The sequence below is a fragment of the Cherax quadricarinatus genome, chromosome 19, assembly GCF_038502225.1.
Source record: "Cherax quadricarinatus isolate ZL_2023a chromosome 19, ASM3850222v1, whole genome shotgun sequence".
In the NCBI taxonomy this organism is placed as follows: Eukaryota; Metazoa; Arthropoda; class Malacostraca; order Decapoda; family Parastacidae; genus Cherax; species Cherax quadricarinatus.
The window spans coordinates 36,092,067-36,119,636 of record NC_091310.1 but is presented as its reverse complement, the minus strand read 5'-3'; the positions used below and the strand labels follow the sequence as shown (position 1 = coordinate 36,119,636).

Here is a 27,570-nt window from a genome sequence, read left to right as displayed (position 1 = left end):
AATGTTGAAGGATAAGCTATGGCAGGAAAAGAGGGACTATAAATGTATTAATTCACAGATTATGTGGAGTAAAATAAAGATTGGATGTGAAAAGTGGGTTATAATAAGTGTGTATGCACCTGGAGAAGAGAGAAGTGTAGAGGAGAGAGAGACATTTTGGGAAATGTTGAGTGAATGCGTGGGGAGTTTTGAATCGAGTGTGAGAGTAATGGTGGTTGGGGATTTCAATGCTAAAGTGGGTAAAAATGTTATAGAGGAAGTAGTAGGTAAATTTGGGGTGCCAGGGGTAAATGTAAATGGGGAGCCTTTAATTGAACTATGTGTAGAAAGAGATTTGGTAATAAGTAATGCATATTTTATGAAAAAGAGGATAAATAAATATACAAGGTATGATGTAGCACGTAATGAAAGTAGTTTATTAGATTATGTATTGGTGCATAAAAGGTTGATGGGTAGGCTCCAGGATGTACAAGTTTATAGAGAGGCAACTGATATATCGGATCATTATTTAGTTGTAGCTACAGTTAGAGTAAGAGGTAGATGGGAAAAGAGGAAGGTGGCAACAACAAGTAAGAGGGAGGTGAAAGTGTATAAACTAAGGGAGGAGGAAGTTCGGGTGAGATATAAGCGACTATTGGCAGAAAGGTGGGCTAGTGCAAAGATGAGCAGTGGGGGGGTTGAAGAGGGTTGGAATAGTTTTAAAAATGCAGTATTAGAATGTGGGGCAGAAGTTTGTGGTTATAGGAGGGTGGGGGCAGGACGAAAGAGGAGTGATTGGTGGAATGATGAAGTAAAGGGTGTGATAAAAGAGAAAAAGGTAGCTTATGAGAGGTTTTTACAAAGCAGAAGTGTTATAAGAAGAGCAGAGTATATGGAGAGTAAAAGAAAGGTAAAGAGAGTGGTGAGAGAGTGCAAAAGGAGAGCAGATGATAGAGTGGGAGAGGCAGTCAAGAAATTTTAATGAAAATAAGAAAAAATTTTGGAGTGAGTTAAACAAGTTTAGAAAGCCTAGGGAAAGTATGGATTTGTCAGTTAAAAACAGAGTAGGGGAGTTAGTAGATGGGGAGATGGAGGTATTAGGTAGATGGTGAGAATATTTTGAGGAACTTTTAAATGTTAAGGAAGAAAGAGAGGCAGTAATTTCATGCACTGGTCAGGGAGGTATACCATCTTTTAGGAGTGAAGAAGAGCAGAATGTAAGTGTGGGGGAGGTACGTGAGGCATTACGTAGAATGAAAGGGGGTAAAGCAGCTGGAACTGATGGGATCATGACAGAAATGTTAAAAGCAGGGAGGGATATAGTGTTGGAGTGGTTGGTACGTTTGTTCAATAAATGTATGAAAGAGGGGAAGGTACCTAGGGATTGACGGAGAGCATGTATAGTCCCTTTATATAAAGGGAAAGGGGACAAAAGAGACTGTAAAAATTATAGAGGAATAAGTTTACTGAGTATACCAGGAAAAGTGTACGGTAGGGTTATAATTGAAAGAATTAGAGGAAAGACAGAATGTAGGATAGCGGATGAGCAAGGAGGTTTCAGAGTGGGTAGGGGTAGGGGATGTGTAGATCAAGTGTTTACATTGAAGCATATATGTGAACAGTATTTAGATAAAGGTAGGGAAGTTTCTATTGCATTTATGGATTTAGAAAAGGCATATGATAGAGTGGATAGAGGAGCAATGTGGCAGATGTTGCAAGTATATGGAATAGGTGGTAAGTTATTAAATGCTGTAAAGAGTTTTTATGAGGATAGTGAGGCTCAGGTTAGGGTGTGTAGAAGAGAGGGAGACTACTTCCCGGTAAAAGTAGATCTTAGACAGGGATGTTTAATGTCACCATGGCTGTTTAATATATTTATAGATGGGGTTGTAAAGGAAGTAAATGCTAGGGTGTTCGGGAGAGGGGTGGGATTAAATTTTGGGGAATCAAATTCAAAATGGGAATTGACACAGTTACTTTTTGCTGATGATACTGTGCTTATGGGAGATGCTAAAGAAAAATTGCAAAGGTTAGTGGATGAGTTTGGGAATGTGTGTAAAGGTAGAAAGTTGAAAGTGAACATAGAAAAGAGTAAGATGATGAGGGTATCAAATGATTTAGATAAAGAAAAATTGGATATCAAATTGGGGAGGAGGAGTATGGAAGAAGTGAATGTTTTCAGATACTTGGGAGTTGACGTGTCGGCGGATGGATTTATGAAGGATGAGGTTAATCATAGAATTGATGAGGGAAAAAAGATGAGTGGTGCGTTGAGGTATATGTGGAGTCAAAAAACGTTATCTATGGAGGCAAAGAAGGGAATGTATGAAAGTATAGTAGTACCAACACTCTTATATGGGTGTGAAGCTTGGGTGGTAAATGCAGCAGCGAGGAGACGGTTGGAGGCAGTGGAGATGTCCTGTTTAAGGGCAATGTGTGGTGTAAATATTATGCAGAAAATTCGGAGTGTGGAAATTAGGAAAAGGTGTGGAGTTAATAAAAGTATTAGAGGGCAGAAGAGGGGTTGTTGAGGTGGTTTGGTCATTTAGAGAGAATGGATCAAAGTAGAATGACATGGAAAGCATATAAATCTATAGGGGAAGGAAGGTGAGGTAGGGGTCGTCCTCGAAAGGGTTGGAGAGAGGGGGTAAAGGAGGTTTTGTGGGCAAGGGGCTTGGACTTCCAGCAAGCGTGCGTGAGCGTGTTAGATGGGAGTGAATGGAGACAAATGGTACTTGGGACCTGACGATCTGTTGGAGTGTGAGCAGGGTAATATTTAGTGAAGGGATTCAGGGAAACCGGTTATTTTCATATAGTCAGACTTGAGTCCTGGAAATGGGAAGTACAATGCCTGCACTTTAAAGGAGGGGTTTGGGATATTGGCAGTTTGGAGGGATATGTTGTGTATCTTTATACGTATATGCTTCTGAACTGTTGTATTCTGAGCACCTCTGCAAAAGCAGTGATAATGTGTGAGTGTGGTGAAAGTGTTGAATGATGATGAAAGTATTTTCTTTTTGGGGATTTTCTTTCTTTTTTGGGTCACCCTGCCTCGGTGGGAGACGGCCGACTTGTTGAAAAAAAAAAAAAAATGTCCATCTCTTATTGAAAAAAAATATATATATATATATATATATATATATATATATATATATATATATATATATATATATATATATATATATATATATATATATGCACACATACATACATATATAACAGTACATTATACAGTATGTATACACTTCAGCTGTAAAACTCTTACACTGGTATTACATTCTGCCTTCAAAAGCATTCTTTCTGACAATCTGTACACATCAAGAAGCTTTGCACAAAATATTCTCATCTAACAGTAATTTTTCCCATAAAACTATACCAGATGTACTGTATTATTTATGAAATTATTATTACAGTACTAATTCTAATTGCCCTCTTTTAATTTTTCATGTTCACACAACTTGAACTGTGCACTCTATCCTCTTGTTGCATAATGGAACATCATAATTTTCTTCTACCCTCAAGGGAGGGTCCTTGATGCCAGTAAGGGACTCTTGATCTGAGAAAATGGATTTGTGCTCCCCCTTCCTTGGATTAAACCAGCATGCCTCCTGAGATGTTGTATGACCCTTATGGATTTAGCACTCCCATGAATGTAATAAAAATAATCTCTACAGTTAATATATCTTTCTTACAGTTAATGTAGAGTAAAAAGAAAATCTATAAAGATAATACTGTAGATGAAAGAAAACTCCAGCCAATCCCCATCATTTTTATTTACTGGTAACAATGACATCTGGGAAGTCAGAAATTATTAAAATGAAATTTATAACAAGTACAGCAAACCCTCTACTTAATGGACTAATTGGGAGAACAGGTGGTCAATAATGGCAGTTGTAATGGATCAAGTAAAGATTGTTCTGCCATGACTGTAACAATAATGAATAATTCTGCAAGAAAAGGACTTGTCCATTGTTTCCAAATCTGTTGACCCAGTGGATTTTGTTTCATATTTCTGAAATCCATTAAATGGTGGGTTTAATGTACTACAATATTTCCAGTAGATTAAATGTAATACAATGGCATACATAACCAATTACAATATGTCACAAGGACTGTAACAATGAATTTGGAGGGATTATTAATAATCTATTTGTTAAAAGAATAAGAGCTCTTGGTGATGTGTGAATCTAATGTATAAAGCAGATGTTTAAAAACTCTAATAGGACACACTACAAAAACTTTTATTTTTTTAATTCACTCCACTTGACACTTTGTTGGAAACCTACCATTACTTGCTATTCTGTGATTACCTACATTTGTAGTTACAAGATCAGACCTATGTTTATTGTGCCCACTATTCAGTGTTTAACAAAACTGTCTTATTTTTCCATTCTAGGTAACCATTTTGTATGTCTATAGTCTAATTTATTTTATCTACATGTATTTTAGTTGGGTGTAGTGGGAAGGTGCTTACATATGGGTTTGTATTCATCTGGTTATCTAGGATAAACTTGCTCTTGAGCACCAACTTTGCCTTTTTAATAGGTTTGGCTGACTCAGTACCTCTTTTGGGCTCTATTGCCTCCTAAATCACCTTCGTGCATTTCATTTGTGTGTGGGGTGTGCACAGGCGTGTATGCGTGTGAGTGCATGCGTGTTGGTGTGTGTGAGTGCATGTATGCTGGTGTGTGAGTGCATGCGTGTTGGCGTGTGTTGGCATCTTCGTAATACTATACTCGTTCTAATTTGTGTATGTGATGGTATTATACACAAGAGGCAATTACTATGTTGTATTAAACTATTCCATAAAATCTTGAACTCAGTTAAAACAGATATATAATATGTTAGTGTATATATAATATCTTTACATGATTTTAATGCTGTACAGTTTTTTTAGTCGAAAATAACCAATAGATCAAAAATTTAAAATATTTAGGAAGTAAAATTAAGTCTCTGAAATTAATTACAGTCATATTTACAAGATATCAACAATTCATTTGTAAAAGTAGGTTCAAATGAGTGATTTATTAATTTTAAAGCCTATCACCTGTAAGTGGGTCATTAAGGCTGCTTAACATCAAAAACACTTAATTCCTAAAATAAAGATTAAATTAAACTCTCTGATAACATAAACATCTAGGTATACCGGTATAAACTCTGCATATGTATTGTTATAACAGAAAATACAAGTCATAAAGAAAAAACACAATATTTGATGTATGTGTATGAGCTGCCAGAATCTGGTCAAATTCCTAGGTGTGTAAACAATTGCATCATTTGAGGGTAAAATCATTGTCACTGGATAAATAAATTGCCAGTATATATAGTACAGTAGTTAATAACTGTATAAAAATCTTTTAAAAAATCCCTTATAAAATGTACAGCTAGATACATACCTTTTAAATATTTTTTACATGCCTTTAAACAGCAATATGATCAGTTGTCATCTACGAAAAAGTATTCCTGAGAAAATACAGAGTATTTAGTACAAGTGTAGGAGGAAAATGAGCTCATTTGGTATGAGAGGCTGTATTAGCAGCTCTTCAGGAAATCACTGTACCTTGTGATGAACAAATGATGTTACTTATTTAGTAGATGAATGGTTCAGAGAACCGACATGTTGATAAATTAGACACACGTGCAACTCTTGGGTATCTTTATTGAGGAAACGTTTTGCCACACAGTGGCTTCATCAGTCCATACATAGGAGAAATATGAAGAACAGGAGGAGAATGAGGTAATCAGTCCCTCAACCTTGAGTCGATGTGTTCGGTCCATCAATCTTGAGTAGAATACGGCATGTGAGCGGAGAAGCAGCTTATAAACCGCATGGCAGGAGAGGTGCAGCAGTCATAGGTGGTGTCACATTTGTTCAATGTGGAAGTAGGTCGTGCCCAAGAATTAGGCAAGCGAAGAATTCCCAAGTATTAAGATCCCAAGAAGTTGCAGTGTCTGACAGGTTTGTAGAAGAATGGTTCAGAGAACCGACATGTTGATAAATGCTCACATGCCGTATTCTACTCAAGATTGATGGACTGAACACATCGACTCAAGGTTGAGGGACTGATTACTTCATTCTCCTCCTGTTCTTCAAATTTCTCCTATGTATGGACTGATGAAGCCACTGTGTGGCAAAACATTTCCTCAATAAAGATACCCAAGAGTTGCACTTGTGTCTAATTTATCGTTACTTATTTTACCAAACATTACTAAATTAGTTGATTTTCTCAAAATTGTACAAAGAATACATTATGCTACATCTGAACCCTGCTATTCCAATTAAGCCATCACAATCTATAATTTATTTTACCACAAAATTCTTTCAGAACTGTTAAAGAATATTTTTGTTAGCTGCATCAAAATATACCTTCCTCTTGTAATTAAACCCTTTCATCCACTCTACACTTTCCTATATTTCCTTCCCTTTTCAGACTACTACAGTAAACCCCTTTCCATCAAGCAAGCAAGCAATCCATCTCTCTCTCTCTCTCTCTCTCTAAGTCGGCCATCTCCCACTGAGGCAGGGTGACCCAAAAAGAAAGAAAATCCCCAAAGAGAAAATGTTTTCATCATCATTCAACACTTTCACCTCACTTATACATAAACACTGTTTTTGCAGAGGTGCTCAGAATACAACAGTTGAGAAGCATATACGTATAAAGATATATAACATATCCCTCCAGAGGTGCTCAGAATACAACAGTTGAGAAGCATATACGTATAAAGATATATAACATATCCCTCCAAACTGCCAATATCCCAAACCCCTCCTTTAAGGTGCAGGCATTGTACTTCCCATTTCCAGTACTCAAGTCCGGCTATATAAAAATAACTGGTTTCCCCGAATCCCTTTACTAAATATTACCCTGCTCACACTCCAACAGCTTGTCAGGTCCCAAATACCATTCGTCTCCATTCACTATCTAACATGCTCACGCACGCTTGCTGGAAGTCCAAGCCCCTCGCTCACAAAACCTCCTTTATCCCCTCTCTCCAACCTTTTCGAGGATGACCCCTACCCCACCTTCCTTCCCCTACAGATTTATATGCTCTATATGTCATTCCACTTTGATCCATTCTCTCTAAATGACCAAACCTCCACAACAACCCCTCTTCAGCCCTCTGACTAATAATTTTATTAGCTCCACACTTTCTCCTAATTTCCACACTCCGAATTCTCTGCATAATATTTACACCACACACTGCCCTTACACAGGATATCTCCACTGCCTCCGTCTCCTCACTGCAGCATTTACAACCCAAGCTTCACACCCATATAAGAGTGTTGGTACCACTATACTTTCATACATTCCCTTCTTTGCCTCCACAGATAATGTTTTTTGTCTCCACATATACTTCAACGCACCACTCACCTTTTTTCCTTCATCAATTCTATGATTAACCTCATCCTTCATAAATCCATCCGCTGACACGTCAACTCCCAAATATCTGAAAACATTCACTTCTTCCATAATCCTCTCCAATTTGATATCCAATTTTTCTTTATCTAAATCATTTGATATGCTCATCACCTTACTCTTTTCTATGTTCACTTTCAACTTTCTACTACTGTACTGTACTTCCAAATTCTAAATATCTTCACAATATCAAACTATCTTCTTACACAGTATCCTCTTTCCTTTCACTTTCCAACCATTGAATTGAAAACCAATTATTAGTCCAAAGTCATTTACTAGAGTTAGCCAGCATTTTCACAGCAAGGTTGTGCTGTATATGCAATTCTCACTAATGTCATACATATTGTCATTATGCCTGCTTTGTCATTTCTTTTATGTGATGCTTAAAGTGCATTGCAAGCTATCCTGAAATTTGGCTCCCCTAATCATATTGTCTTTTGTATATAACTTGGGTTACATTGCATTTCTAGTAAGCAGAGAAAAGTCAATTTTTGTTGGGTCCCTGGACACCAATGTTCAGAGCAATAAACACTTGAACTCAACCTCTTGGTCAGCTATTCACAACCTACCAGTTTCCCTCAAGGACATTCCTTTCTCAGACTCTTTTTAGTACTCCTCAACGATTGCAAAACTGCTGTCAACAAAGTTTTTCCAATTTAAAACACATCAAATTATTTTCTATCTAGCTACAATTGGGATTCTGGCCATCTACCCACTGCTACCAAGTTCAGAAAACTACATTCTCACAATTACAAATTGGACACACAACTCTCATGCTGATACCACATGAAGGAATATTTGGCACCACTCTACGAGAACTGCCAGGTCACACTGTCAATACACCACATCTTTATAGTGTTCTATCTAGCACAAAGGAACCTCGCTGTAAGTCCCATCTAGGTAATAAAGGCTCGTTTGACTTATTTTAACAAAAGCTAACCTATTGCACCAACTTTGACTTCAATATCATATTTGCACTAATCCCTACCTCCACTAACTGTTTCTTGTAGCAACATCCAACCTGATGCAAGCAGTGTTTACATTCTTAACCATCTCCATGTATCATAGTTTTGCACTCAGTTTTTCCATATGTTCTCTCACTGCCTCATTTCTCCATCAGAGTAGAAACCTTATTTCTCCAGCAGGAGTAAATCTTCCCTTAAAATTACAAGCAAAGCAACTTCTTATTCTATCAGTGCTGTATTTCACTTACAAAATATATTATACCCCTGTTTCCACCTTGAAGATTCCCATCACTGATGCCTCAGAAATATAAACCCCACAATAAGGCGGTATGCTTATATTAACATGTAACCTCAAAAATCTTCACCCACCCAGTTACTGTATTTACTGTATTAAGAAATTATAAATCAATTTACAGACAGCTGCCCCAGGTGATCTTATTTGACAATGAAATAATTATTACAAAGGATCAAGACATTGCATTGTATCCTAAAATGATCATTTACTTAAAGTATTCTAACATTCGCTAATACTTTTCAGTGATATTTAGTATTTCTTCCCATGTATGCCATTTAAATTTTATTATTTTAAATTTCCCATATTTTTTCCTTGCTATATACAAGATAATTGACAAAGCATTCAGCTTGCAACCAACAAGACTTGGGTTTGAATACTTGACTAGATATATGAGCAGGTATCCTTGCTGCCCCTATTGACCTAGCAGTCAACAAATACCTAGGAGTAAGTGGGCCTATCCTTGGGAAACAGGACCTAACGACTCCAACAGAGACAAGTCATAGTGTTAGGCTTCCTTGGGTTACCATGGGTATGCTCTGGGTATATAATCCAAAGACAAACTTATATTTATTCTAACATTGTTGTCAAGTCAAAGGATCTCTGCTTTGGCAATATCCAAACCAGCATTCAAATTACTCAAAATACTTTTAAACACTGTCATTTTTATTCTAACACTTTATTGTTTAAAGAACAGTAACTGGAGAATATGATTAATATTCTGCAACTTCCATCATACTATCAGTGAAATACAAATATAAAGATGAAAACTTATAATGAAATACTCGTTTAAAAATTTTAATGCTATAGCACCCAACCTTAAAATTATGCAAAATATTGTACAGTAAAACCTCTAATTAACAGACTTCCATTTAACAGATTTTAGCAATTACACAAAAATAACAGGCCGGACAAATGTTGGAAACATTGGACATAATGGAAAAGTCCATAATTCCGGATTTTGTGATTTTGTCCACATTGATAGTGCCTTCTGAATCATCAGACAAAGTCCAATAACTTTGATGTTTGTCCCATTTTGACCAAAGCGGCCACATCCAGGGCTTGTCTGTTTTCAATGCTCCCTGAGCCATAGGCTACCTGAGCCAGTTTATTGTTTGTGCATACTTATGCATATATTCGTCATTCAGTCTCCAATTTTCCCAGGATTTAGTGCTTTTTGTGACTTTTTCAACACACAGTGGTCCCCCCCATATCCGCGGGGGATACGTTCCAAGACGTACCGTGAATACCTGAAACTGTGGATAGTAGCGAACCCTACAAGTCATTTTTTATTACATACCTATGATAAAGTTTAATTGATAAATTATGCAAAGTCTAGAATTGGCACATTTTCACTGATTTTGCACTTTGGAGTCATTATTAAGCAAAATTAAGGGTTATCTTTGGGCCACAGTAAACCGTGGATAATTGAAACCACGGATATCGAATCTATGGATACGGGGGGTTCTACTATATTTAGTAAAGTGCAATTAACAATGGCTTCTAAAGCTAGTTAAGAGGTGCCAAGAGCCAAAGTGTGATTCTCAGTGTCAAGCAGAAACTTGAACTCATAAAAAGGTCGAGTCTGGTGTCTCAGTGGCACGGGTATGTGAGGAATACGATGTTAAGGAAGTGTCTGATATCGGTAAAAACAAGGATGTGCTTAGAGACTATACTCTTAAGTATAATGTAGATGCTTGCTTAAGAGTGAAAGTTATTCTGAGTCACCACTATCAATCATGGCAGTTTACACCTCATCTCTACCACAAAAAGGGTAAGTAAAATTACCGCAAATTATATATACAGTATTATAAAAAATACTATACAATAATGCACTGTAGTAATGCAAGTTACAATACCCATATTCTTAATGTCAAGTTGTTTTCCAATTCAGAACTTTATCTTAGCACTTTTTTTTTATTATAATAATAATCAGAACTTTATCCGTTCATGTTACGATCATGAAGAATTTGTTTCATAATGCTGAAGTTTCAGTTTGCCAATTGTCCAAAACTTATGAATTATGAAATTAATCATATACCCTCTCCCCCTTATTAGTCTGTTAATTAGAAGGTTTACTGTGCTGTATTTTCTAATGTGGATAATGACACTTAGCTACAGTTCATAATAACATTAAAAAAAAAAATTTTGCCATGAGTAACCCCTTTAGTCTTAATACAGAGTAAGATAAAGAAAGGTTTTATATTTTATAGTAGTTAGAGAAGAATGATAAGTAGAGAGGATGAGGTGGGGCAGGTTGCAATAAATAAGTATTGCAGCTGATCCTAATATGGGTGATAATCTGATGGCTTATAATTTAGAAACACTGAAGCTATGGGAGCTTTGTAAGGTTGCCATTAGTGGCAATTAAGGTAACTTGCATCCACTTTCACTCTGTTGGTCATTTTCATGGACTACTGATCAGGCCCTGCCTTATATTATCATGTGTCCATAATCATCAAGTAGGTGCATTCACTCACAGATTAATTTTCAAAGGTCGAGCAGTCTCCCCATATGTTTTTCATTGCACCCCCACAAGGTATATTGTGTACTCCTGTGCTGGTGAAAATTCACTCTAATGCATCTGTACCAAGTTTTTGATAGATTACAGAATTAGCAGCTATTTTGATGGGTTGGTCATTAAATAGTTTAGCCACGTTGCCGACAGCATCCTCTACTGCTGGGGAAGTGGAATGCTTCCTGTGCTCTCATGTTAAGTGTAGAGGAAATTGTAATACACTAAATGCATTTTGTTGTACTTTTATTTCTTCTCTAAGCACCGTGGACTAGAGATTCTGAAGGAGAAGCATATGACTACACCTCATTTTTATCTTGACATTATGGTGGAAGAAGAACTGAAGATCCTTTTTGTCTGTAGGTTTTTGGTAATCCTTGAATGAAAGTTTTTTCACCTGTGTGTAGAATATTTAGAAAAGGTAGCTGGTCAAATTTTTCTTCTGGTGTGAATCTGATGGTAGGATTTAGATTATTGATGATGCCAAGGATATCATGCACATTGAGATCTTTGGGGTACAATGACCAAAACATCACCCACATACCACAAACAATTAATTGTCCTGGGAATAGTAGTTAAAATGCAGCCAGATTCCAAATCCTCCACATACATTAACTAAACTCTTGAAGAACCAACCCATTAAAATAGCCATTAACTCTTCTCCTATCAAAAACTTAGTGCAGAAGCATGAACATGAAGCTTCTATCAAAGAAGCAGTGTACATTATACTGTATTCAGGGTGTGATAAAAGTACAAGGTAAAAATTGCTATATCTCTGAAAATTAGCATCTACAAATATAAGATACTCTTGCATCCAGGATGACTGCAACAATACATGGACAAGTTTGAACACTTGATGAAATGGAATGAGACCAGATTAGTCATGCATAAAAATTACTAAAAAGAGGTAGAAATGCATAGAAGCTGCCATTTTTCCAGCCACCATCAACACAAACCAACAAAAATCTGGAAGCTTCAGTGTTTTCAAACTTTTAACCAACAAATTATTACCCACATTAAGATCAACTGTCATGTACCATCCACTAACTGCAACCTACCCTGCCTCACTCTTGCCACTTGTCACTTGTCAACGATCACTACAAAAGATCTCTCTCTCTCTTTTTTTTTATATCTTGCTTTATATAAGGACTGAAGAAGCCACCTGTGGGAAAACATTTCCTTTAATTAATGTCTTGAATTGTGAATAAGTTTCCTCATCCAAAGCTTGTCGGTATCATCATACCATTTACAACCCTGAATTTTTTAGTATATTAGGAATGAACTTCTTGTACAAAATGAAGATAACTCATAACTCATATTTTACATAAACTAATATCTATATCATAATTCATAACCCTAGCTTGAATATTCAAAATAAGCTTTTACAAATAAGAAAACTGCATAAATGTTTCTGATGCTACATTGAGCGGGCATCAGCTGTGCCCTCAGGAACCTTCACAGTCATGCCTTTCAGTTTTTTCGTTAAACATACCTGACAACCCAAACGTGATCTGGAGGAAGATAAAAGATTTACATATATATGAGAGATGTAAACATTACAGAATAACATGACACAATATACACTACTCATACACTATAAACATTCCTGGAGTGACAAAGTGTTTATATAGAAATAAGCTTTATACAATACTTACATCACTATCAGAAGTCACATTGTAGTATTGCGCATGTGAATAACAATGTTAATTTACTGATGTGTTGAAAGAGGTACAATTAGTTGCTATGTAATTATTTTGACCTACAGTGGTACCTCGAGTTTCAAACAGCTCCCAAATCGAACAATTCTGTAAGTGTATTTTTGTAAGTGCTTTTGTAAGTGTATTTTTGGGGGTCTGAAACGAACTAATCTAATTTACATTATTCCTTATGGGAACAAATTCGTTTGGTATCGGCACTCGAACAGCCTTCTGGAACGAATTAAGTTCATAACTTGAGGTACCACTGTACTTCCTTTTTCACTTGCTTGGTTCTACTGTCATTTTCCTACATTTATTCTTTAATTATACTTCTTAATCCTTAAGCATATTAGGAATACTATGCATTTTTGTCTGAGTTCATCTTATTTCTAATTTTTCTTAATACATAATACTTTAAGAATCCCATATAATAACAAACTTAGGCTGCAATTAAAAAAATTCAATCAGTTTTGTAAATGTAGTTCATTACCACATAACTTGCTTAGCAAACCAAAATGTTAGGGCCCAGTCCTTGGACCCATTATATATCTTACATATACATGTATATATATATATATATATATATATGGAAATAAGTGGTATAAAATACCGACACAATGGAAATATAAACACAAATGCAGTATAATGTGATCCTTTATCCTGTGTGGGTGAAACGTTGTCAATAAAGGATCACATTATACTGCATTTGTGTTTATATTTCCATATATATATATATACATGTATATATATATATATATATATATATATATATATATATATTATATATATATATATATTAATATATATATTTATATATATATATATACAGGAGGGCCCCGCTTTACGGCGTTTCGCTTTACGGCGTTCCGCTAATACGGACATTTCAAATTATGACCAAAACTCGCTATACGGCTCCCCCCACCTGTCTTTCTAATACGGTCACAGCGGCCCACCGAGTTTGTTTACATTCTCCCTGAGCACATCTCCTTATTATGTCTGGAAACTTTCCAAAATTTCAAGTGTTTTAAAGTTATTTTATATTTTATATGTATTGTACTTGATAATTAAACTTGTGTACACTTATTTTATTATTTTTTTTATTATCACACCGGCCGATTCCCACCAAGGCAGGGTGGCCCGAAAAAGAAAAACTTTCACCATCATTCACTCCATCACTGTCTTGCCAGAAGGGTGCTTTACACTACAGTTTTTAAACTGCAACATTAACACCCCTCCTTCAGAGTGCAGGCACTGTACTTCCCATCTCCAGGACTCAAGTCCGGCCTGCCGGTTTCCCTGAATCCCTTCATAAATGTTACTTTGCTCACACTCCAACAGCACGTCAAGTATTAAAAACCATTTGTCTCCATTCACTCCTATCAAACACGCTCACGCATGCCTGCTGGAAGTCCAAGCCCCTCGCACACAAAACCTCCTTTACCCCCTCCCTCCAACCCTTCCTAGGCCGACCCCTACCCCGCCTTCCTTCCACTACAGACTGATACACTCTTGAAGTCATTCTGTTTCGCTCCATTCTCTCTACATGTCCGAACCACCTCAACAACCCTTCCTCAGCCCTCTGGACAACAGTTTTGGCAATCCCGCACCTCCTCCCAACTTCCAAACTACGAATTCTCTGCATTACATTCACACCACACATTGCCCTCAGACATGACATCTCCACTGCCTCCAGCCTTCTCCTCGCTGCAACATTCATCACCCACGCTTCACACCCATATAAGAGCGTTGGTAAAACTATACTCTCATACATTCCCCTCTTTGCCTAAGGACACTTTGTCTCCACAGACTACACTAAATTCTAAACTTCTTTCATAGACCCATCTGCTGACACGTGTACGTTCACCTCCTCCATACTCTCTCCCTCCAATCTGATATTCAATCTTTCACCACCCAATCTTCCTGTTACACCTGTACCTAAATAAACTTACACACTGTGCTGGCATGTAGGTACACATTAAAATCACTAAGAGTCTCTCTACTCTTGATGCAATAATAATAATAATAATAATAATAATAATAATAATAATAATGATAGTAATAATAATAGTAATAATAATAATCTCTTGGGCGCATTAATGTCGCATATTACGTTAATATAGAGATTTCCCTTAATCTATGATATTTTTTTCAAAATTATATAAGAAACACATTATGTAACACACAAACATGATACATGCACCCACAGTATAAAAATTTATACAAATATATACGAGATGTTTACCAAACGGTTTGTAGAAGTGTCGGAAGAATTACGTTTTCTCTAGCCCGTCACCTGTTACTAGGGATAACTGTAGAAAAATATTCCTTTCGTATGCCTTCACTTTATAGCTATAATTGTGTACTAACTTGTACACAGTGTAAGAGTATTTGTTTCGTGATTTAATTATTATAATAATAATAAAAATATTATAAGGTAAAAGTTTCACAAACTCTTACAAATGTACATGAATGAACTAAAACTGGACACATATTAATACAGTCTATTTCGCCTGACCGAGTGATCGTCCACAACCTGTTCAGTTTGTTTACGCTGTCTGAGCTCGGTGTATCATTAAATGTTGTATATTACGTTAATATACACATTTTCATTAATCCATCCGTGATATTTTTTTCAAAATTATATAATAAACACGATACATAACATAAATACATAACATATGTGTAGAGAACCTAGGATAACCCAAAAAAGTCAGAGTGACTTACTTCCATTGCCTTCACTCAGAGCATCATTTCTTCTCAAAATGATGTTACATGAGAATGTGAGTGTTCTTCTTTATTTATTCTACCGTATCAATGTAGAGACAACCTGTACACAATGTAACTTGTACACAAACCAGACGTGTACACTGTTTACAAAACTTACCTTCGCCTGGTTTGTTTACATAACTCTGCTGTCCTCTCTCATGCACTCATTCTTTCTCTCTGGTATGGTAGCCTGGCTGACTACCATACATACCACACTTGATTTTTTACAATAAATACTACTCATCTCACCCTATATTTTAAGGTAAGTAATGAGTGAACTGTGTATACATTTTATCGCTCTGGGATGCTTAAATATCATAGAATAGTATGTGTGGGTGAGGTGGCCTGGTATGGTAGCCTGGCTGACACCATACATACCACACTTGATTTCTTACAATAAATACTACTTGTCTCACCCTAGATTAAGACTATAAATATTTTAAGGTAAGTAATGAGTGCACTGTGTGTGTATTGTACTTTTTTTATTGTTTTTTGATGCCTGGTTCTATTGCTAACATAATATATGTTAGTGTAAACTTGTAATCTAGTGTTTGTATGCATTTGTAAGTGGAAAAAAAGGGTGTTCCACTTTACGGCGGTAGCCTGGAACCTAACCCGCCGTATAAGTGGGGCCCTCCTGTATATACATATATATATATATATATTTTTTTTTCAACAAGTCGGCCGTCTCCCACCGAGGCAGGGTGACCCAAAAAAGAAAGAAAATCCCCAAAAAGAAAATACTTTCATCATCATTCAACACTTTCACCACACTCACACATTATCACTGCTTTTGCAGAGGTGCTCAGAATACAACAGTTCAGAAGCATATACGTATAAAGATACACAACATATCCCTCCAAACTGCCAATATCCCAAACCCCTCCTTTAAAGTGCAGGCATTGTACTTCCCATTTCCAGGACTCAAGTCCGACTATATGAAAATAACCGGTTTCCCTGAATCCCTTCACTAAACATTACCCTGCTCACACTCCAACAGATCGTCAGGTCCCAAGTATCATTCGCCTCCATTCACTCCTATCTAATACGCTCATGCACGCTTGCTGGAAGTCCAAGCCCCTAGCCCACAAAACCTCCTTTACCCCCTCTTTCCAACCCTTTTGAGGACGACCCCTACCCCTCCTTCCTTCCCCTATAGATTTATATGCTTTCCATGTCATTCTACTTTGATCCATTCTCTCTAAATGACCATACCACCTCAACAACCCCTCTTCTGCCCTCTGACTAATGCTTTTATTAACTCCACACCTTCTCCTAATTTCCACACTCCGAATTTTCTGCATAATATTTACACCACACATTGCCCTTAGACAGGACATCTCCACTGCCTCCAACCGTCTCCTCGCTGCTGCATTTACCACCCAAGCTTCACATCCATATAAGAGTGTTGGTACTACTATACTTTCATACATTCCCTTCTTTGCCTCCATAGATAACGTTTTTTGACTCCACATATACCTCAACGCACCACTCACCTTTTTTCCCTCATCAATTCTATGATTAACCTCATCCTTCATAAATCCATCCGCCGACACGTCAACTCCCAAGTATCTGAAAACATTCACTTCTTCCATACTCCTCCTCCCCAATTTGATATCCAATTTTTCTTTATCTAAATCATTTGATACCCTCATCACCTTACTCTTTTCTATGTTCACTTTCAACTTTCTACCTCTACACACATTCTCAAACTCATCCACTAACCTTTGCAATTTTTCTTTAGAATCTCCCATAAGCACAGTATCATCAGCAAAAAGTAACTGTGTTAATTCCCATTTTGAATTTGATTCCCCATAATTTAATCCCACCCCTATCCCGAACACCCCAGCATTTACTTCTTTTACAACCCCATCTATAAATATATTAAACAACCATGGTGACATTACACATCCCTGTCTAAGACCTACTTTTACCGGGAAGTATTCTCCCTCTCTTCTACACACCCTAACCTGAGCCTCACTATCCTCATAAAAACTCTTTACAGCATTTAGTAACTTACCACCTATTCCATATACTTGCAACATCTGCCACATTGCTCCTCTATCCACTCTATCATATGCCTTTTCTAAAAACTTCCCTACCTTTATCTAAATACTGTTCACATATATGCTTCAATGTAAACACTTGATCTACACATCCCCTACCCACTCTGAAGCCTCCCTGCTCATCTGCAATCCTACATTCTGTCTCACCTCTAATTCTTTCAATTATAACCCTACCATACACTTTTCCTGGTATACTCAGTAAACTTATTCCTCTATAATTTTTACAATCTCTTTTGTCCCCTTTCCCTTTATATAAAGGGACTATACATGCTCTCCGCCAATCCCTAGGTACCTTCCCCTCTTTCATACATTTATTAAACAAAAGTACCAACCACTCCAACACTACATCCCCCCCTGCTTTTAACATTTCTGTCATGATCCCATCAGTTCCAGCTGCTTTACCCCCTTTCATTCTATGTAATGCCTCACGTACCTCCACCACACTTACATTCTGCTCTTCTTCACTCCTAAAAGATGGTATACCTCCCTGGCCAGTGCATGAAATTACCGCCTCCCTTTTTTCCTTAACATTTAAAAGTTCCTCAAAATATTCTCGCCATCTACCTAATACCTCCCTCTCCCCATCTACTACTCCCCTACTCTGTTTTTAACTGACAAATCCATACTTTCCCTAGGCTTTCTTAACTTGTTTAACTCACTCCAAAATTTTTTTTTATTTTCATTAAAATTTCTTCACAGTGCCTCTCACCACTCTCTTCACCTTTCTTTTACTCTCCATATACTCTGCTCTTCTTATAACACTTCTGCTTTGTAAAAACCTCTCGTAAGCTACCTTTTTCTCTTTTATCACACCCTTTACTTCATCATTCCACCAATCACTCCTCTTTCCTCCTGCCCCCACCCTCCTATAACCACAAACTTCTGCCCCACATTCTAATACTGCATTTTTAAAACTATTCCAAACCTCTTCAACCCCCCCACTACTCATCTTTGCACTAGCCCACCTTTCTGCCAATACTCTCTTATATCTCGCCCGAACTTCCTCCTCCCTTAGTTTATACACTTTCACCTCCCTCTTACTTGTTGTTGCCACCTTCCTCTTTTCCCATCTACCTCTTACTCTAACTGTAGCTACAACTAAATAATGATCCGATATATCAGTTGCCCCTCTATAAACATGTACATCCTGGAGCCTACCCATCAACCTTTTATCCACCAATACATAATCTAACAAACTACTTTCATTACGTGCTACATCATACCTTATATATTTATTTATCCTCTTTTTCATAAAAAATGTATTACTTACTACCAAATTTCTTTCTACACATAGCTCAATTAAAGGCTCCCCATTTACATTTACCCCTGGCACCCCAAATTTACCTACTACTCCCTCTATAACATTTTTACCCACTTTAGCATTGAAATCCCCAACCACCATTACTCTCACACCTGATTCAAAACTCCCCACGCATTCACTCAACATTTCCCAGAATCTCTCTCTCTCCTCTACACTTCTCTCTTCTCCAGGTGCATACACGCTTACTATAACCCACTTTTCACATCCAATCTTTATTTTACTCCACATAATCCTTGCATTTATACATTTGTAGTCCCTCTTTTCCTGCCATAGCTTATCCTTCAACTTTATTGCTACTCCTTCTTTAGCTCTAACTCTATTTGAAACCCCTGACCTAATCCCATTTATTCCTCTCCATTGAAACTCTAAGCTTTGTTTCACTTCAAGCCAGGACATCCAGTTTCTTCTCATTCATAACATCCACAATCATCTCTTTCTTATCATTTGCACAACATCCACGCACATTCAGACTTCCCACTTTGACAATTTTCTTCTTCTTATTCTTTTTAGTAATCTTTACAGGAAAAGGGGTTACTAGCCCATTGTTATTTTAGTTGACTTTTACAACACGCATGGCTTACGGAGGAAAGATTCTTATTCCACTTCCCCATGGATATAAAAGGAAAAGTAATAAGACCAAGAACTATTAAGATAAAATCAAAGAAAACTCAGATGAGTGTGTATAAATAAACGTGTACATGTATGTGTAGTGTGACCTAAGTGTAAGTAGAAGTAGCAAGACATGCCTGTAATCTTGCATATTTATGAGACAGACAAAAGACACCAGCAATCCTACCATTATGTAAAACAATTACAGGCTTTCATTTTACACTCACTTGGCAGGACGGTAGTACCTCCCTGGGTGGTTGCTGTCTACCAACTTATTAATAATATATATATATATATATATATATATATATATATATATATATATATATATATATATATATATATATATATATATATATATATATATATATATATATATATATATATTTACAACTAAGTAATTATAGTACTGGTACTAATAATTGAGGGAAATCTACCCAATCACTAAAGGATATAAAAAAGAATTTCTTGATGAATACCAATAATTTTAGGCATTCATGTACTGCACATCATAGTTGTGCTTTTCATTCACACTTAAGAGCATTTCAGGGTAAATTTATATATATATTACTATTTTATGCACAAGCTTGGTACCTTGTAAGTAAGAAGAAAGTAGCAGTAATTTAAGAAGATAGGAGACTGAAGTCATAATGAATCACTCTGAATCTGATATTTTTTATTGCAAGTATCACAAGTGAATTGACTGAAACAGTGAAAATTCCATTAGAGCACCTATTAAATGTTACCATAATATTTTTATGAGAAATATGGCAAAAAAAAAAAATGCCATTTATAGGATATGTGTATGCTGCACATACACAAGACATACTGCCTCACTTCAATTTTATTTGAAGACATACGTATTAAGATCAGCTACTCCATACAAATTACTACTATGGTTACTATACAGTTTCATAATAAATTTCTGACAAAACAAGAAACATTATTGGGTGTCTAACACAATGTCAAATACAAAGGCTTTTATAGCAAATGCATACATTATTTTTTATATGAAAACACAAACATTGTACTATAAATTGTAATTTATGAAAATTCATGATAATTATGTCCATAGTATTGGACATCAGACCTGGAGATGCTTAAAATACTCAATTAAAACTGTATTAAGCTACAAAGATGAGTACTGCATGATATGTATATGCCCATTAAAACTTTTCTAAGATTTACTTCATGTAATTTATGGGAAATTTAGTATGAATCAATTACAACTGTTTCAAAACAAACTGATATGCACAGGTGCAAACTGATCCTAACTTACCCAGTAAGAAACATTTGGGGGTTCCAGTAGCAGTAGTAGAGGTAATAATAATAATAATAATAATTCACAAATTATTATTCTTGAGTGCTTGCTGTTTCAAGAAATTCACAAGAAATACTAAAATTTATATTTAAGAATGACACAATACAGTAATCATCGGGAATAAGCTCTAAAAATGAGAGGTGCTTCAACTGAGATTTGAAAGCATGACAAGATTCCTAACTCTTAACAAGCCCTGGCAACCTGTTGAACAATCTTAGGGTTCTGCAAGAAAAAGCTTTTTCATCATATGCTTTCTTCCCAACAGTATAAGGTTTAATCAGCATCTGAATATCCAAATTTTCCTGACCAACCATAGTTATAATCATTTATATTATTATTATTTTCTTTCAATACACCAGTCATTACCCACTGAGGTAAGGTGACCTAAAGGAGAGGAAATGCTTTCACAATCACTCATTTAATCACTATCTTGCCAGACGTGCACCTCTGAACCTCATCATCCCCAACCCTCCTTCAGAGAGCTAGCAATATAGTACTTCCTTCCTCCAGCACTCAAGTACAGCTAACTAGTTTCTCTGAATACCTTCATAAATATCACCTTGTTCCCATTCCAACAGCATGTCAAGTCATCAAAACCACTTGCCTCCACTCATTCCTATCTCACTTATTTTCTTTTATTAAATTGGATATATCAGTAGTGAGCTGCTACCTTGTAAGCCGCTAGACAGTGGGGGGAACAAAAGCTAGCATGTTTCTGTCATATAACATCATGCAAGATGGGGCTCATACATGGTGTTGAAATTTGTCAGCCTGAGCTGGGAGACTTCAGTGGGGCAATGAAGATAAATCTTTCATATATCCTGACTGGCCTTGGGTCAGGATACCATCAAACATTCCAATAAGGGTTCATCAGCTACAGGAGATTTAAAGGTTTCCTTCTAACACAGCTGGAGTACTATCACTTGGGAACTGCCATCTCTCAGGATAGTCTATCCCATATACAGGAGAAATGGAATTCATGCTCACACAAGCCTGTTGGATTCCCAAGCCTCTAGCACTTGAAACACCTTTATTCCCTCCCTCTAAGCCTGAATGCCTTCCACATCCCCCCCCCCCAGGCGCTGTATAATCCTCTGGGTTTAGCGCTTCCCCTTGATTATAATAATAATATTCCCTCCCTCTAAACTTTCCTGGGATAACCCCTACCCCTCCTTTCCTCCACCACATATTTATATACCCTCCTATTCATCCTATTTCATTTTAACCTTCAAATGTCCAAACCACCTCAACAACCCCTCTTCAACCAATGTGTTAAAAAAAATTAATTAAGAATAATAATATTTTTAACGCACAGGCCATCTTCCAATGTAATAAAGTGTCCTGAAAAAGAAAATTTCACCATCATTCACTCTATCACTGTTGTGCCAGAGGCAAGTAGATACTACAGTTCAGATGCCCTTCCAAACTGCAAATATACTCATTTATAATTACTGTATTTCTTGTGTGTACTGTATGCAAAGTCTAGATGTATAATCTAGTGGGTAGACTCCTTCTGAGGTTTGGATTAAAGAAAAGAGGATAAACATAGCCCTTGAAAAACATGAATAAGGCATTACTGAATCACTCTGGCAACTTCAACAGGGTTTACTCTGTTTTAACAGCAATGGTAAGAATGGGAGCAGTCTGATGAGTATTAGCCTGCTAACTTTTGGAAGACAACCAGGAAAACCATTTTTTTTTTTAATGTTTGTTTGTCTGAGCGTCAAGGAATGGCAAGCATAATTTGAGAGATAGAACAGGTGGTGAAAAGAAAAACTCATCTCTACAAATGGAATCAAAAAGGAGGCTATTACCGAGTTAAGATCCTTGCCAGAACTTGAGCATTATTTTATTTTTTTTAAAATACAAGCAATCTTTACCATGATAAGTTATTTCTTGCACAAATTGTTGTTTTGGAAAATACTGTATTAGTAAAAATAATATCTTCATTTTTGCTAGAATGAGGCACGCAAAGGCCAATCAGTAGTTAGTACCGAGTCATACAACATAGCTGTCTCATCACAGCAGTGGCCAGTACCTGGCCACTCACAGCAAACATTAACAAAAACATGCCATTTCCATATTTACAGATAGCAAAGGAAGTTCTTCTCAGCATATTAAATTTAAATTTACCTTTTACAACATAATTCCCCATATGTTTGCAGGTTACAATAATTATTTGTTAAATTACATGATAATCACATTATAATTAATAGAACTACTGTACAGCTATCATAAATTTCCTTAGTGTTAAGTAGTCAGTAAGCCATTAAATTAAGTTGGCCCATAATGCCTAGGCATAATAGAGGCTCTCTTTGCACTGCAACCCATTATTATAAATACATAATCTCAATGTACTACTTGCAAAGAAATAAATTTCAATTTGAATTTGGGTTACATTGCATTACTTAGGATTCATTAGGTTGGGTTATAGCGAGTTCCATTATATTTAGTTAAGTTTCCTACCATTTGCACAATGCAAATCACTGATCAACAGAAATGCACTTTCACTGTATGATGCACTGGATTAAAGCTCAAGTGATTGTAAAGGAACAACCACAGATAGGACGCCCATTAAACAGTACTGCACTCGTACATATGACACTGGTTGATAAGAGTATGTATGTTTTTTTTTTTGTTTTTTAACAAGTCAGCCATCTCCCACCAAGGCAGGGTGACCCAAAAAGAAAGAAAATCCCCAAAAAGAAAATACTTTCATCATCATTCAACTCTTTCACCTCACTCACACATAATCACTGTTTTTGCAGAGGTGCTCAGAACACAACAGCTTAGAAGCATATACGTATAAAGATACACAACATATCCCTCCAAACTGTCAATACCCCGAACCCCTCCTTTAGAGTGCAGGCATTGTACTTCCCATTTCCAGGATTCAAGTCTGGCTATATAAAAATAACCGGTTTCCCTGAATCCCTTCACTAAATATTACCCTGCTCACACTCCAACAGATCGCCAGGTCCCAAATACCATTCGTCTCCATTCACTCCTATCGAACACGCTCATGCACGCCTTCTGGAAGTCCATGCTCCTCGCCTACAAAACATCTCTTATCCCTTCCTTCCAACCTTTTCGAGGACGACCCCTACCCCGCCTTCCTTTCCCTACAGATTTAAATGCTCTTCATGTCATTCTACTTTGATCCATTCTCTCTAAATGACCAAACTACCTCAACAACCCCTCGTCAGCCCTCTAAATAATACTTTTATTAACTCCACACCTTCTCCTAATTTCCACACTCCGAATTTTCTGCATAATATTTACACCACACATTGCCCTGAGACAGGACATCTCCACTGCCTCCAACCGCCTCCTCGCTGCTGCATTCACAACCCAAGCTTCACACCCATATAAGAGTGTTGGTACTACTATACTTTCATACATTCCCTTCTTTGCCTCCATAGATAACGTTTTTTGACACCACATATACCTCAATGCACCACTCACCTTTTTTCCCTCATCAATTCTATGATTAACCTCATCCTTCATATATATATATTTTTTTTAACACATCGGCCATTTCGCACTGAGGCAGGGCGACTCAAAAAGAAAGAAAAACCCAAAAAGAAATAAAAAACTTTCATCCTTCAACACTTTCACCATCAGTCATACATAATCACTGTCTTTGCAGAGGCGCTCAGATACGACAGTTTAGATGTCACTCCAAACAGCCAATATCCCAAACCCCCCTCCTTTAAATTCAGGCATTGTACTTCCCACTTCCAGGACTCAAGTCCGGCTAACCGGTCTTGCTGAATCCCTTCACAAAATATTACCCTGCTCATGCTCCAACAGCTGGTTAGGTCCCCAAAATCATTCGTCTCTATTCACTCATATCTAACATGCTTGCACATGCCTGTTGCATGTCCAAGCCCCTTACACACAAAACTTCTTTTACCCCCTCCGGCTCTATCCATATCCCACTGAGGTAGGGTGACAAAAAAAACAAACAAAAAAAAACTTCATCATTCACACACAATCACTGTCTTTGCAGAAACGTAAAGATACGACAGCTCAGATGTCACTCCAAACAGCAAATATCCCAAACCCCTCCTTCAAAGTGTAGGCATTATACTTCCCACCTCCAGGATGCAAGCCTGGCAACTAGTTTCCTTGAAACCTTTCACAACATTCCAACACACATGTTTATACAGTAAAGGGTTGTAATAACTGAACAAAACATTCCTTAGCAAACACTATATACCTCAGCACAATACATTTCTGACTAAACTGTTATGTGATTTATTAATTCATACAGCTTCAAAAAATATTTGAGGCATGCTACAGATTTAGCACTTAATTTGACACGTATTATTATTATTATTGAGGGATGTTGTAATTATTTTTTTTATGGCACAAAGTGTATGATGAACAGCAGTTACTTTGGATTTTAATCCAGGTACCCAATCCAGATTTCTATTTACAGAAACATATTACACTTATAATACTCAATCTCAAAAAAAAAAAAAAAAGAATAATGATATTGAAAAATAAACATTTATTTGTCAAAATGCATTCACGTGCATTTATTTGTTAGGAATGATGTATTTTTTCTCAGAGGCGATTACATTTTGTCCACTTTACCACCTAACCTTATATACTGCAGTATACACCAGTAAATATCCTATCGAATTATTTACAGAAAAATAAAATGTTGAATGTTTTGGCTAGATGAAGAAACACAAAGGCAAGTGGCAGTGAGTATTGCAACAGCTAGCCTGTTTCATTCACACTCATTGATGAGTTTCTAAAAAAAATCAACATTTTACATTTACTATGGCATATAGACACTTTCATCAACTATTCAGCCAAACAGAATACGGTACTATACGACCTTTTTTGGTGAAGAAACTTGACCTGGAGCAGTTGATTCTGACTAAAAAAAACTACTCATTTGGCCACGTTAGCACTTAGAAAAGTGTGCAAATACATATACTGTCTGTTCCACACACACTAACACAAAAAAGTTGACTAGATCTGTTTATTGAGCAGAACTTCAATTGCCTTAGTTTGTTTACATGAGTATTAACAGTATATACTGTATGTAATTTCCTATTAAACAAGCTATATAACCCCTAATGTGTTAGTCCTTCCCTATGAAATAAATAATAACTCTTATTAACAAGGAGGATGGCATATGCACTCTCCTCCAAACATTCCTATCCTTACATAACTTCACACACACTTCTCTATTGACATCATAGAGTAGTTTATAAATACCTATAGTAACAATATTGTGCACATTATTTTGTCTTTAGAAATTAATACACGAGTTCTTCACTTTGAGAAAGTACAGTATAGTGTTAATTTCTGTTCAGGATATTTATCTATCTCCATGACCAGACACAACTGGTCTGCATGAAATTCTAGTGGTAAATTATAAACTAGAAAGAATCTAATTTCTTAAAATTTTCCACCATTGAAAGCTTGTTAAGATTAAAACCATGTGGTTATGAGGTCCATTATCAGATTCTTTGTGACTAAAAGGAATCCAGTTCTATGTATGTCCAGGTATCTGAGAAAGCACTCAAAGTTGATGTTGACCCTAATTTCAAAACACACTGCTCACCAATTTTACTAAACACAGTAATCAAAATTCATGAATTCTCAGATTACTAGCCTACTATTGTGGTTTATTTTCATACATAAATCCTTGTGGCTTAGCGCTTCTTTTTGATTATAATAATAATAATTCATACATAAATTATGCTGCACTAAGTAACTGAGCAAATATCAGTTAACATAAATTTATAAATGTTTTAAAATATATTCCAATTTTGCAGGTTTTGCAAATTAAAAAATAAAATAAATTTAAATGTTTAGTAGGGGTTATCAAGGATACAGCTGTTTACCACGCCTAATGAATGAACATTTCTTTTTAAGAAAATAATACGCATCCCTGTAACCCATAAGATACAAGCTCTCCAAAACCTCCGCTGGTGGGGGTAACATGGCTTGGACCAATCTCACTACGTTGGCTAATGTTAAAGCCAAATGTTCATTAGAAATATTTACATACACTGGTCTTTTTGAATTACTTTTTGGACAAATGTCTGTTAAGCTGTCAAATGGGCTTATAGTGATGGCTGGCTGCTGGATCACGGGAAGGTTATTGGTAAAACATCCATCTATGTATTTGGTTCCCCGGAAGAGTGGGAATTTAAAACCCGAATAAAGTGGGATGAAGCATGAACACAGGAGACACTGAATGAGCTCCTCTCTTGATTCCCAATTGGACACCAATACATTTTCCTTATTGGTAACCTTAGTGATTGATACAAACAGTCTACCACTGGCTCTGGTATGAGCATCAGGAGGTAAAGCTTCTAAGGCTAATCTTAAGTAGTCTTCAATATTAAAGTTGGGGTTAAAGGGACCCATTGCCCATTTTTGAGCATGAGCTGCTGTTTCAAAGAAGCCAGACTTTATAATTTCTACTGGCACACTGCACACCAAACAAGCTGCCAGAAGAGCACCAGCAGATGCTCCAGCCATATTTGCCCTCTCAAAAAGACCTGGCCAGTGATGATGCAGACATGTAGCAGCACCAAGTTCGTAAATGCCCAAGAAGCCAGAGCCAGACAGCGACACACAAACTCCCCT

The 27,570-nt window shown here is 36.6% G+C and overlaps 1 protein-coding gene across 3 annotated transcripts in view; it reads right to left on the bottom strand.

Annotated features, from left to right (window-relative positions):
* Positions 1-27,570, bottom strand: part of LOC128688319 (putative uncharacterized protein DDB_G0271606) — a 135,959-nt gene that overhangs the window by 49,762 nt on the left and 58,627 nt on the right. For 2 of the 3 annotated variants that reach the window (XM_070086652.1, XM_070086654.1), the window contains one exon: positions 20,290-27,568. The exons of the other annotated variant lie outside the window; for it this stretch is intronic. In XM_070086652.1, the coding sequence (XP_069942753.1) occupies positions 26,800-27,568 (769 nt within the window). In that variant the 3' untranslated portion in view covers positions 20,290-26,799. Of the gene's footprint in view, positions 1-20,289; positions 27,569-27,570 lie in introns of those variants that run through there. 3 annotated transcript variants of the gene reach the window in all.